The sequence below is a fragment of the Marmota flaviventris genome, chromosome 7, assembly GCF_047511675.1.
Source record: "Marmota flaviventris isolate mMarFla1 chromosome 7, mMarFla1.hap1, whole genome shotgun sequence".
Taxonomy (NCBI): domain Eukaryota; kingdom Metazoa; phylum Chordata; class Mammalia; order Rodentia; family Sciuridae; genus Marmota; species Marmota flaviventris.
In genome coordinates, this window is record NC_092504.1 from 55,306,851 (window position 1) to 55,321,091 (window position 14,241).

Below are 14,241 nucleotides of genomic sequence, written 5' to 3' on the forward strand. Positions count from 1 at the left end.
ATATATATATATCACATTTTCTTTACCCATTTATCTGTTGAAGGGCACCCAGGTTGGTTCCATAGTTTTGCTATTGTGAAATGAGCTGCTGTAAACATTGATGTGGATGCATCACTATAGTATGCTGCTTTTAAGTCCTTTGAGTATAACTGGATCCTCTTTTATTTAAAATAAATAAACAAATAAGCTATTTTATTTCCTTAAACATTTCAGTCAGTCACTGAAGTTGTCCTATCTATACTTATTAAAACAGTGAAATTAATCATATTACTTAGGTTTACTAGAGAAGTAGATTTAGATTATGATGAGTGCATTTTCACATCTTCCCACTCCTCTTCCATCCTATGTACTTTATGTACATTGATCATAGATCACCAAATTTTAGAAATCACTCAGATCAAACTCTTATGTTACAGGTAAGTAATGCAAAGTCTGGGAAAGGGAAATGAATTGACTGTGGTTACACAAGTAAGGATGAGACCTAGACTAGAATTCAGTCATCCAAAGGAGTGTATAGTCTTATTAGTGTCTAGTCCAAAAACAAATGTTTTCCGTTGTTTACTAAGTAGTGCCTCACGCTTTAACCAGCGTTTAAGATCTCTACTTTTTCTGCTCTAAACTTTCTTCCCAACTTTGTCTTTCCCTTATCCTATAACACTTCAATCAAAATGTCCATGGATATTTTCAAGGATTTCTCCTTTACCTGAAGTGTGTTCTTCCCCATTAAACTCCCCATAGGCAAGTTTCATCTATATGTCATCTACACAAAGACTTTGCTGCTTCTCTCAACTGAAACTTTCTATCAGGAGAAACTGTCTTTGTGGCATTTTATGTGTCAGCTCTCATCCCTAAAGAGAATGTTACTTTTTAGCAACATTTATATCAGTTTCACTTTGATAATCTCAACATTCTGCATAGGACTTCATTCTTATTAGGTTATCAGAATATACTAAATGAACAGATGACTGAACTTGTAATAATGCTTTTATTAATATTATCAAAATTAAATTCAAAAATTTTTCCTCTAAGTTTAGAGTTTCTAATACTCTTAATAAAATAGAATTTCCACTTTGGCTAAATCTACCTACAAAATCAGGCTCTTTTTTACTTAAAGCAAAGCAAAGCAAACATTATATCAAATCATTTCTAAATTGCTAGTAATAGATTCTTTTAATATTTTATTTTTTAGGTGCAATAATGAAAGGTTTTCTTCTGATTGTGAATGTTGTGGTACTAACCCTACCTCTCTTGGTGAGTTAATTTCATTTAACCAAGAATATTTTATTTGAGGGTTAAATTTCTAAATACACTTATGCCCCATAGAATAAAATATCTCCATGCTAGATATTTTAATATTTATTTCTATTATAAAAGTAACGTTCTAGATATCCATTTAGTTACCATAGTTTAAAAATCCCACTTAATCATGTATAAAAAAGGCTTTCAAATTTTTATGCTATAAAAATATATATTCTGGGGAAAATAATACTGAAAATATTTTAAAATTATAAAATGCTCTAAAGACAATTTATAAAGAACAAATACAGAAATAGAGTCATAAATCTTCAATTGTTCTAATTAAATTCCTACTTCTCCCAGACTACATTCTCCTTAGGTACTAAATCCTTAAATATCAGAGGTTTGGCTAAGCTTCTTCACTAAGACCTTGACACTCTGTCTCTAGCATTCAAATCATTATCTTATCTTGAGTTATACTCCACTCATGATGTCAACTAGCAGGCTCCTTCCCAAGGACGCAGGACCATAAACAGTTCTAAGGTTGGCCAATGCCATTTGAACTGCATGATATGTTTAACAGTAGGCCAAAAAAAAAAAGGTTCTGCTTCTCTTTTGATATTTTAAAATTGTTTTTATTGTTGCTTTGGCTATTGCTCTGTTTTATTTTTCATGTTCATTAAGGAATTTCAAACACTATATTTGCCAACAGCAAGAACAAGGAAGGAAGCATAGCTAATAGTATAGCTGCTCAGTTAAGATTGTAAAAATTTTGGAGTTCTTCCTTCATTTATTACTAAATTTAGGCTTGCTTTAAGTTAAGCTCTTTTAAATAAATTTGTTATGTAAATTCTTTTTTTTTTTCAATACTAAAGAATGAACCCAGAGGCACTTAAATACTGAGCAGATTCTCAGCTCTTTTTATTTTTATGTTTTTATTGTTTATTTTTTGGCACCAGGGATTGAACTCAGGGGCCCACAGCCACTGAGTCACATCCTCATCCCTATTTTGTTTTGTTTTTGTTTTTTCTTAAGAGACAGGGTCTCACTGAGTTGCTTAGCCCATCGCTATTGCTGAGGCTGGCTTGCAACCCTCCTGTCTCAGCCTCCCAAACCGCTGGGATTACAGGCATGCACCACTGCACCTGGCTTTATTTTTTCATTTCTAGGCAGGGCCTTACTAAGTTGCTTAAGGCCTGGCTTAGTTGCTGAGTTTGGCCTTGACCTTACAATCCTCCAGTCTCAGCTTCCCAAATTGCAGGTGTGCACCACCATGACCAGCTGTTATATAAATTCTTTTAGTTGTGTGTGGGGAGTGTTCCAGGGATTGAACTCATGGGCACTTGACCACTGAGTCACATCCCCAACCCTCTTTTGTATTTTATTTAGAGATAGGGTTTCACTGAGTTACTTAGCACCTCACTTTTGCTGAGGCTGTCTCTGAACTCTCAATCCTCCTGCCTCAGCCTCCAGTGCCACTGAGATTACAGGCATGTGCCATGGCCAGGCTCCGTTAGGCAAATTCCTGGAGTCAAAACTACTCTTAAAATTTTTGAATTACTGTGACTTCCACATTTTTTATTATTCCTTTAAATTATGTTTTATAGTTACTTGCATATTAAGAATTTAGGTAATAGGAGTATTCTCCTATTATATAACTCCTTTGAATAATAGGAGTTCCAATCATAAAATGAGCCACAATTAACTGCTCTTCACAGCTTCTCAAGCTATTAGCGCCTACATTGTGTAAACTGTCCTTTGCATTTCAGAAAGGCTTCAAGCCCCAGGCGCATGCGTAAATAATTCAAAAGGAAAATTAAACTTTGTAGATTTTGCCATTCGATTCTAAGAGTAGTCAAAATTACACAAATTAAAACAGCAATATGATACCATCATTTATGTGCTAAATTAACCCTTCCTCAAAAATAAAAATACTGACATCATACACATTGTGTCTTCAATAAAAAATATTTTTAAACTAAAACAGAGAATAAGAACAAATAATAATTTTAAAAACTGCAGTGCTTTTTTTTTTTTTTTTTCAATTTCTCATTATTTATTTTTCTGCAACTCCTCAGGCTGCAGAGGTACAAGACCAGGAAAAATCAGCAGTAAGTTTATCTTAATTATTTCTGTTAGACACATGAATTCCACAATATATTATTCTTCAAAGTTCAATATTAAAATGCTGTCTAAAAACTAAATAAGCATTTGATCTCCACAAATAATCTAATGATCTTTAAAAAAAAAAAAAACCATATCACTGCTCTTCAGCAAAAGATAATACGAATCCACCTCAGACTTGTTTATCTGAAACTCTTGGTTCCATTACATAGCCCAAGGCATGTATTTTTGTCTTTCTTGTGTATGCAGCCACAAGAGAAAACACTCCCAACATTTCACATTGAGAGGACATAGAAACAAAGTAAAACTTAATATCTCTCCTGTCTACATTTTAAGACTTGGGGAAAGATCCCTCTGTTACCTGCCCTTGAATACTTATATACTTGTATTTGTTTTCCTTTTGTTTCCCAAATATATTTGAATTAATATATTAAAATTTGTTTCCTTTTATGAGAAATGTTTGCTTTGCTGTATTGTTTTTCTATTCATATAGAAATACAAATTTTTATGTATGCATATAATTTAATGTTCAATTAAAAATTGAAAATTCCCTAGCTCATCTTTTGTGGAGAAAATTAAACTTAAAGAAAAAAAGAATCCTAAGTTTAAATCCAGAAATCCTCCCACATTTTACTATTTTGCTATAATTAGTTTAGAGAAAATAAAGCTTACCATCTCTCAGGCTAAGCTCTAGATAAATAAAATTTGAGCAATTACAAATATGTGGTACAAATATGTACATTAGTGTATATGTGTGTTATCTGTGTTTGTGCATGATATGTCAAAGTTCCCTGTGAGAATTTTCAATGTGTTGTACTCATAATATCCAGTATTTACTGAGTAATTTCCATATGTATCAAATCTGGGGCAATGTGGTTTGTATTGAGAATTATCTCATCTACTTTGTTTGAAACAAGTATTACTTTTAAATTATTGAAAATAAGATTTTATAATATATAAAATATTGAATTAAAAGGAAGGTGTATATATCCATATCATGTAAAATAATATGATGTTGAGTTCCATACTTCAAATGTTTTATCAATATCGAATGATATTATTTCAAAAAATGCTGATTTAAGATAGCTCTACATTCTTCTATAATCATACTTTTCTACATATTTTATTCTTTTTTCAGTGCAACAAAAAAATTGAAAGGTTGTTTGATGAGAAGATAGTCTCATATGTCCCAATTCATTATGTGTTGAATAGGAATCCTCATTTTGAACCTAATTACCATCAACGTACACCAGTTGCATCAATTAATAATCCATATATGATTCATCCATACTCTACAAAAGCATTTGTACATATGTCACATGCCCAAATTCCCCAATGGCATCTCCTGTCAACTATCCCCCATCCTACCATGGTACAACCTCACCCATATCTACACCCATCATTTATGGCAATTCCCCCAAAGAAAATTCAGGATAAAACCACTATCACTGCCAATGATGTTAAAAATACCGTTGAGCCTACACCAGTTCCTACTGATGAACCAGCAGTGAGCACCACAGTCATTCCTGAAGCTTTCTCAGAGTTTGTCAACACCCCTGAAACTACTACAGTCCCAGTGACTTCACCAGTTGTATAAAAGAAACAAAATAGAAGACAATATAGGTAAGTGAACAAAATATAAAATGAACAATCCAAACAAGAAGCATGGAACTATCAATTGTAAAATCTAAAATTATGAGAATGGATAAATTAAGTATGTTATGGGAGCAGGCAAAATAGGATAAATGTAATTTTATTTGGAGGACCTATAGCACTATAGCACATCAATTAATAGATTCTGTTCCAACAAAAAATAATCACATTTTATAAAATTAAGAATTTGGGAATTTTATTCTCAAATGCTTTTTCTGCCAAATGGAACACTCTTAGAATGTATTATTTTTATTTCATCACTATTCACAGACAGCTATGACAGTGAGTAAAATACTATATATACTCTGATTTTTTTATCTCAAAAATGAATTTTCTCAGATAAAGTTATTTAGAATATGAGTTTTAATTTTTTAATTCCATAACAATGCTCTTGTGTATGAATAGAGTGAAAGGAAATTATATATTTCCCATGCGCTCCTTTATTTCAGATATCATTCCAGGAAGGTTCCATGAAATTAGGAATTACAAATTTCTTCTAAGACAAAATAGGGAATAATTACAATTCTTAGCTTCAAAAACACATAGCTACGAAAAGAATACTTTCATGATATCAAATGTAATATAAAAGGTTACTGCTTATTATTTGGATTGATGAATAAAAATAGAGTCTAAAATAGTTGACAACTTTTAGGAAGTTATATTAATGAAATAGAAAATTTTATCCAAAGAATGAAATAATTTGGAAATAAAGGTATAAAATTTTAGAGATTTGCAACAAAGTTTTTCAGTCCATTAAACTGTTTACATATTTTATACCACACAATGGTCTGTGGTCTGATGGGACTAGCATAAGCCAGAAAAGGCTACTTCTTCCGTCTTCTTGCTTAATAGTCTTAGGCTGGTCATTATACTCTGAGCTTTCATTTTTCTCACAAATTTGGTTGCTATAAGGCTTCAGTGAATATGTATATGTGGGAAATTTTTAAAAACTGATGAATTTGAAAAATATATCAGAAAAGCAAAATTAATAAATACTAAAATCTATCTTTAACCAAACCCAAAGTTATTACTATATAAGAAATTTTCATAATAATGTCAGTTGAGTCCTATCACATCCATTCAGTGCCTATTTTATTACTATTTCAAATTTAGGAATGAAGAAAGAATAGGCCTAAGGGAGTTAAGTGAGTTATCACAGGTAGAAAGTAAAAAATGGGAGGCAAAGAAAACATGTTTAATTTCAGATAGTGGAGCTTAATTACCATGCCATCTATTTGCATATGGTCTACTTTGCAAAAAAATCACAGAAAACACACTGTGATATCCTTAGACTACTATATATACAAATTCCATTATTATTTAATAGCCTATCTGTTAAGAAAATGATAATAAACTGGATAAATATTTGTCTTTAGAAAGACAAAATGAGGAAATTAACAAAAACAACATGAAAATAACTTAATATTTAGTTAAATATTTTATTCATCAAACATTATTATTACATAATTAATGTTTTTAATGGAATAATCTTTATTCAATAGTACGTTTCTTCAAAACTCGGGAATCTAGATTCCTGAATTAAAACGACAGTCTACCACTTATAAAGAATCATGTAAAGGACAGTTATCTATGTAGATACTAAAGTAAGTAAAGTCCTATTGCCAATTTTAAATATTTAAATTGAAACATTTAATTTGATAAACACTGATACAGTCACAAAAGAAAAATAATGGAAGTTAAATAAAAGTTTACATATGAGAACTGTTAACATACTTATGTGAACTAATTTTAAACCATCCTTTTTGTAGGTCTTGCTGAAACTGAATGACTACTTCAAACTCCTCTTTAGCCATTTGTTTTCCTTCATTCAAGATAAAATGTGATTTAGATCCTTTTTCTTCTCCCCTTACTTTTTAACATTCATGCCATGCTTAATTTTTTTCGATTCTTGCACAATAAAGTCAATTGAATGCAATTGCATGTTTTTACTTTAGAGGAGTTTGTGGAGATGCTTCAGGGATCTTTGAAACCTTGACATTCCAAGGCAAATTCAGTGTGCATTTGAGTACACAGTTTACCCATGGGCAGAGATCACAGTTTCATCAAGTTCTTAACGTGGTCCATGATCTAATACTGATTAAGAACTGTTCCTCTAGAATGGCACTGAACATTTAAACTAACTGGTACCAGAAAAGAACTAAGCCATAGTATTCCAATCTAGAGAGGACCACAAATTGACTTTTAGGAACCTTACATTTAAGTGCCCAAATATAAGTCTAGAGCATTCATTCTAAGAGCAAATTTTGGACAAGGGCAAATTACAGATGAACACAACTATGAATACATCACAAAATTCCAGGAGTTGATGAAAACTGTAAACATTCAGGATTAGTTTCCTCAAGACTGGAGGTCACAGTTTCACATGTGTCCAAACACAGTTCTTGTCCAAATACACACAGACCACCACTACCACCATACAAGGAAGCTTCTCAATTAGAGGTTCTTACGTCTGGGGGGAAAAAAAGATGAATATTCAAAGTCTAAAGATATGACATGTTTTTTTCCCTTAAACAAATGCTGCAAGGAAAATTAGCAGGTCTATATTTAACACATCATTCCAGGAAAAATATAAAACACTCAGCTCTTACAAAGTGCTTATATGTCACCCATCTAATCTGTTACTATAACCTTGAATAGATGTGCTATGATTAGAAGTAATTTATGGTCTTTTTGATTTTATCTTTTAATTTGTTATATATATATATATATATATATATATATATATATATATATATATGACAGTAGAATGTATTTTGGCATATTGTACACATATGGAGTTCAGCTTATTCTAATTCTTGTGGTTGTGCACAATACCCTGGTAATGTATTCAAATAGAAGGATAGGAAAGTTATGTCTGATTAAGTGGTTAATATCCAAAATATATAAAGAACAATACTCAATAGCAGAAAAACAACCTGATTTAAAAAAAATATAGGCAAAGGGCGTAAAAGATATTTCTCCAATGAAGACATAAAAGTAGTGGACAAGTATTTGAAAAGATGATTAATATCACTAACCATCAGGGCGTTGAAAATCAAAACCATAATTGGATATCACCTTGCACACATTAGAACAGCTATTGTCAAAAAGACAAGTGATAAAAAGTACTAGCAAGGATATGGCAAAATGAAAACCCTGCACACTGTTGGTTGATGCAATCATTGTGGGAAAAAAAAGTATGGAGATTCCTAAAACATATAAAATATAGCTGGGTACAGTTGGCACACACCTGTAATCGCAGAATCTCAAGGAGGCTGAAACTGTAAGATCACAAGTAGAGGCCAGCCTCAACAATTTAGGGAGACCTTCAGCAACTTAGGGAGACCCTCTCAAAATAGAAAGGTAGAAAGGGCTAGGGATGTAGTTCAGTAGTAAAGCAGCCCCAGATTCAATCCCTGGCACCAGAAAAGAGAGAAGAAGAAGGAAGAAGGAAGAAGAAGAAGAAGAAGAAGAAGAAGAAGAAGAAGAAGAGAAAAGAAAAGACAAGGGAGAGAGTGGGAGGGAAGAAAGAAGTAAAAATAGAACTCTCATACTCCCCGAAAAGCCCTCTTGTGGGCATATGCCCAAGGGAATGAAAGGAACACTGTAAAGATAGCTGTAGCAGTATTATTCACAATAGTCACAACATGCAAACAACCTAAGTGTCCATCAAGGGATGAACTAATAAAGAGACTGTATGGGGGCGGCGGGAGAAAGCTGCTATCTTTACATGTAAACAAAATACACTGATGAGTTGCTTATTTTGGACATGAATAAATTACTTGAAACACAAGTGTCCAAACAAGTGGAGGTAATTTGTGATGCATGAGAAATTAAATCTCTAGGATAAAAAATAAATCTGATAGAAGATTCATATGTAGTCATTCACTCATCAGTTACTTGCCCAGGATTCACTATGTGAAGTCAGCATGTTTGCTCCCCACTTTCAGGACCTCAAAGTCCAGGATATTTTTAACAACCACTTGATTACTCAGTCCTGAAAAATACACATATTGGAAAATCCTAAGGTACTACAGAATTCAGCATTAAGTTATATAGCAAGTATTTATGTAAAACTTTAAGATGTATAAAATGCTTTCACTTGTCAACTTCTTCATCTTCATCAATTATCTCTTAAAGTAATTTACTATTGATCTTCATCTTGTATATGTGGAAACAAGAATGGTAAAAATATGTATATATGGCATTTCAAGTATCTACAGTCTGTTTCTACCCCATCTTTGAGGTTATATTTACTGATACTTCTACCCCATACTCTATACTCCAGTAGTAACTGAGTTTGCCAAGTACAGTGGGCAGAGGAAATTTTTGGAGTCATAAAATCTGTGTGATTTTTGAACCTAGGCTATTTATTACTATCTATCAACAATGTGACTTTTGGCAAAATTAGCTGACATCATCCCTTAACCTCTATGATCCCATCTGTAACAGTGAGATAACAATGTGTACCAACGTTTGTGGGGAAGACTCAATGAAATAATGTATGCATAAGCCATATTATGGGTACATTTCGCTGTTATCCTATTTTTCCTAATATAATATATTGACATTCATATTTTCTCCATGTTTTAAGTGCTACAGCACAGTTCTGTCTTCTTATCTATAAGTCTCACATAGCACTAATCAATCTCTTACATATGAAAATTGCTTAAAAGTGTGTTGAATTTTAAATAAAATGACAGCTTAACAATTCATTATCTGAATTTTGTTAACAACGTACTGAAGAACAACAGGTAAGGTAACCAATGAAATGTTCATGTGTACATTTATTTATTTTTATTTGTTTATTTGTTCTTTTTAGTTATACATGACAGTAGAATGTATTTTGCCATACCATACATATATGGAGTATAACTTCTCACTCTGTGGTTGTACATGAAGTATAGTTACACTGGTTGAGTATTCATATATGAACATAGGAAAGTTACATCTGATTCATTCTACTGTCCTACCCCCTCACATGTATATTTAAATGCCCTTTTTGTGTGTTCAATGATCAAAATACAGCATAATAGATGGCTTCTAAACTCTCCTTTATACCATGTAACCATAATTCTGGCCATGGTTTTCTTGGATCTAGTGGCTATAAAATATTGCAAGTGGATCCACTAGCTAACAAGAATGGATACTTCCATTTTCTCCTCCAGTGAAACTGCTTAATTGCTCTCTGCAGCTGTTCTCCCTTTAATGTAGCAAACTTATTTATTCATAGTCAGCAAAAAATAATAAAACAATCGTCTATGTTGAGTAAAACTTTCTATAACACAAATGCTTCTCTCTGCCCAAGATAGTTTCTGGTTATAAGGTGGGTGTCACCTTCAATGCCTGTCTCCAGAAAGAATTGGCTATATTATTCCTTTAATACCCTAAAAGTATGGATTGCTATTTTAACTAAAAGTTCCTTTTTAAAAAATCACTATTTTATTTATTCTTATAATTAAATAAGCTCTAAGTTGTTAACCCTAATAATCACTCTGAATTATGCTCATATTATAAGGCATTTATAAAGGGTGCAGAAAACTCTTATTAATAATAATTCCACAACATGAGAAGTCTCAATGTATACTAACATAATTATGAATAACATATTCATCCATCACTACATTATTAGTACTGATTCCCATACATATATATGTATATAATAATGTATTTTTGCTAGAGTCCATGAATCAAAATGAAGGTCCCCATCTTAACTATGGTCACCTCACTACCTTCTTATTGATAAGTTTTTAGTGCATTTAAACCTGGAATTGTCTTTGCATTTAGAAAAAAGTAAAGGCATCACATCAATTATATGGCACAAAACGATGTTATAGTAAAACATCTCTGGTTTTGCCCCAGGATAATGCATGCTTTGTTGCTTTAAAAAAATTATTATGCAACAGGCAGACACCTGCTGGAGCTCAGGCTGCAGCACAGGACCACCTTTTCTGACAAGCAGACCACCCTAGGGGCTCAGGCCTGGCCCGGATCCTCCCACACAAATATACCCAGGACCCAGGCTCAGGTACATCCGAGTTCACCCCACCAACACCTGGGTGACTTTAACATGCCTCTTTCACTGCTGGATAAATCTTCCAAACAAAAGTTTAGCAAATAAACTATAGAACTCAATATCTTAGACTTAACTGACATATATAGAAATAATTCATCCTTAAACAAGCAAATATATTTTCTTCTAAGCAGCACATGGATCCTTCTCTAAGACAGACCATATATTATGCCACAAAGCAACTCTTAGCAAATATAAAAAAGTAGAGATACTACCCTGCATTCTTTCAGATCATAATGGAATGAAATTAGAAATCAATGATAAAAGAAGAAATAAAAGCTACTCGAACACCTGGAGACTAAATACTATGTTACTGAATAAACAATTGGTTGCAGAAGACATCAAGGAGGAGAATAAAAAATTTTTAGAGCTGAATGAGAACACAGATACAACATATCGAAATCTCTGGGACACTATGAAGGCAGTTCTAAGAGGAAAGTTCATTGCATGGAGTTTATTCCTTAAAAGAAGAAAAAAGGTCAACAAATAAATGATTTAACATTATATCTCAAAGCCCTAGAAAAAGAAGAATAAATCCACACTAAAAGCAGTAGAAGACAGGAAATAATTAAAATCAGAGCTGAAATCAATGAAATTAAAACAACTGAAAAAATTGACAAAACAAAAGTTGGCTCTTTGAAAAAACAAATAAAATTGACAGACCCTTAGCCACGCTAAAAAAAGAGGAGGGAGAAAACTCAAATTACTAACATACTTGATGAAAAAGAAAATATCACAACAGACACCACAGGAATACAGAAGATAATTAGAAATTATTTTGAAAATTTGTACTCCAATAAAATAGAAAATATCGAAGGCATCAACAAATTTCTAGAGTCATATGATTTGCCCAAATTGAATCAGGATGATATACAAAATTTAAACAGATCAATTTCAAGCAACAAAATAGAAGATGCCATCAGAAGCCTTCCAACCAAGAAAAGCCCAGGACTGGATGGGTACACAGCCAAGTTCTACAAGACCTTTAAAGAAGAACTAATACCAATATTCTTCAACTTATTTCAGGAAATAGAAAAAGAGGCAGCACTTCCAAACTCATTCTATGAGACCAATATCACCCTAATTCCAAAACCAGGCAAAAACACATCAAAAAAAGAAAACTTCAGACCAATATCTCTAATGAACATAGATGCAAAAATTCTCAATAAAATTATAGCAAATCAAATACAAAAACATATCAAAAAGATCGTGCACCATGATCAAGTGGGATTCATTCCAGGGATGTCAGGGTGGCTCAACATACGGAAATCAATAAATTTAATCCATCACATCAATAGACTTAAAGAATCATAAGATCATCTCAATAGATGCAGAAAAAGCATTTGACAAAATACAGCACCCCTTTATGTTCAAAACACTAGAAAAACTCGGGATAACAGGAACATATCTCAACATCATAAAGGTATCTATGCTAAGCCCCAGGCCAACATCATTCTAAATGGAGAAAAATCAAAAGTATTCCCTCTAAAAATTGGAACAAGACAGGGATGCCCTCTTTCACCAATTGTGTTTAACATACTTCTTGAAACACCGGCCAGAGCAATTAGACAGACTAAAGAAATTAAAGGGATATGGATAAAGTAAACAAGAACTCAAATTAGCACTATTTGTAGATGATATGATTCTATACCTAGAAGACCAAAAACATTCCACCAGAAAACTTCTAGAACTAGTACATGAATTCAGCAAAGTAGCAGGATACAAAATCAACATCCATAAATCTGTATATCAGTGACAAATCATCTGAAAGGGAAATGAGGAAAACTACCCCATTTACAATAGCATCAAAAAATAAAATAAAATACTTGGGAATCAACTTAATGAAAGAGATGAAAGTTCTGTACAATGAAACTACAGAATGCTAAAGAAAGAAATTAAAGAAGACCTTAAAAGATGGAAAGAGCTACTTTGCTCTTGGATAGGCAGAATTAATATTGTCAAAATGACCATACTATCAAAAAGCACTATACAGACTTAATGTAATTCCAATCAAAATCTCAACGATATTCCTCATAGAAATAGAAAAAGTAGTCATGAAATGCAACTGGAAAAAAAAGAGATCCAGAATAGCTAAAGTGATCCTTAGCAAGAAGAGTGAAGCAGGCGGCATCACTATACCAGACCTTAAACTATACTACAGAGCAATAGTAACAAAAACAGCATGGTATTGACACCAAAATAGACTTGTAGACCAATGGTATAGAAATAGAGGACACAGAGACAAACCTACATAATTACAATTATATTAGAGAAAGGCGCCAAAAACATACAATGGAGAAAAGATACCTCCTTCAACAAATGATGCTGGGAAAACAGGAAATTCATATACAACAAAATGAAATTAAACCCCTATCTCTCACCATGCACAAAACTCAATTCTGAGTGGATTAAGGACCTAGGAATTAAACCAAAGACACTGTGTCTATTAGAAGAAAAACTAGCCCAAATCTCCATTATATCAGATTGGGCCCCAACTTCCTTAATAAGACACACCTATTGTGCAAGAATTAATATCAAGAATCAATAAATGGGATGGATTCAAATTAAAAAGTTTCTTCTCAGAAAAAGAAACAATCAATGAGATAGAGAGCCTACTAATTGGGAACAAATTCTTATCACATGCATGTCAGATAAAGCACTAATCTCTAGAATATGAAGAACTCAAAAACCTTAACACCCCAATCAATAAATGGGTGAAGAAACTGAACAGACAATTCTCAGAAGAAGATTAGGCAGTCAATCAACAAATATATAAAAAAAATGTTTTTAATATAGTGTAATTTTTAAGTACTTTAATTTTTTATTTGTTGTTTCAAGTTACATATGACAGTAGAATGTATCTTCACATATCAAACATACATAAAGTATAACTACCCATTCTTGTGGTTGTGTAGCATATGGAGTTACACTAGTTGTGTATTTATGAACATCAGAAAGTTATTTTCAATTCTTTCTACTGTTTTTAAGTACTTTTATATAATCCCAAAGTAATGACAAAATAGACATAGAAGATAAAAAAGGAAATAGGCAGGAGTCAAAATATCTCCATATAAATCTATGAAACACATATTAAAGCAGTTTACTTAGTAGTAGACAAAACTATAAAACATCAACGAAATATAGTGTAATTTAAT

The 14,241-nt window shown here is 32.4% G+C and overlaps 1 protein-coding gene across 1 annotated transcript; it reads left to right on the top strand.

Annotated features, from left to right (window-relative positions):
* Positions 1-1,197: 1,197 nt before the first annotated feature.
* Positions 1,198-4,957, top strand: Csn3 (casein kappa). Its single transcript, XM_027950891.1, has 3 exons — positions 1,198-1,251; positions 3,315-3,347; positions 4,499-4,957. The coding sequence occupies exons 1-3, from the start codon at positions 1,198-1,200 to the stop codon at positions 4,955-4,957; spliced, it is 546 nt and encodes a 181-aa protein (XP_027806692.1).
* Positions 4,958-14,241: the final 9,284 nt, after the last annotated feature.

Coding starts and splice junctions, on each gene's coding strand:
- Csn3 (XM_027950891.1), top strand. CDS start 1,198: ATGAAAGGTTTTCTTCTGATTGTGAATGTTGTGGTACTAACCCTACCT. Junction 1,252..3,314: donor TACTAACCCTACCTCTCTTG/GTGAGTTAATTT, acceptor GCAACTCCTCAG/GCTGCAGAGGTACAAGACCA. Junction 3,348..4,498: donor AAGACCAGGAAAAATCAGCA/GTAAGTTTATCT, acceptor TTCTTTTTTCAG/TGCAACAAAAAAATTGAAAG.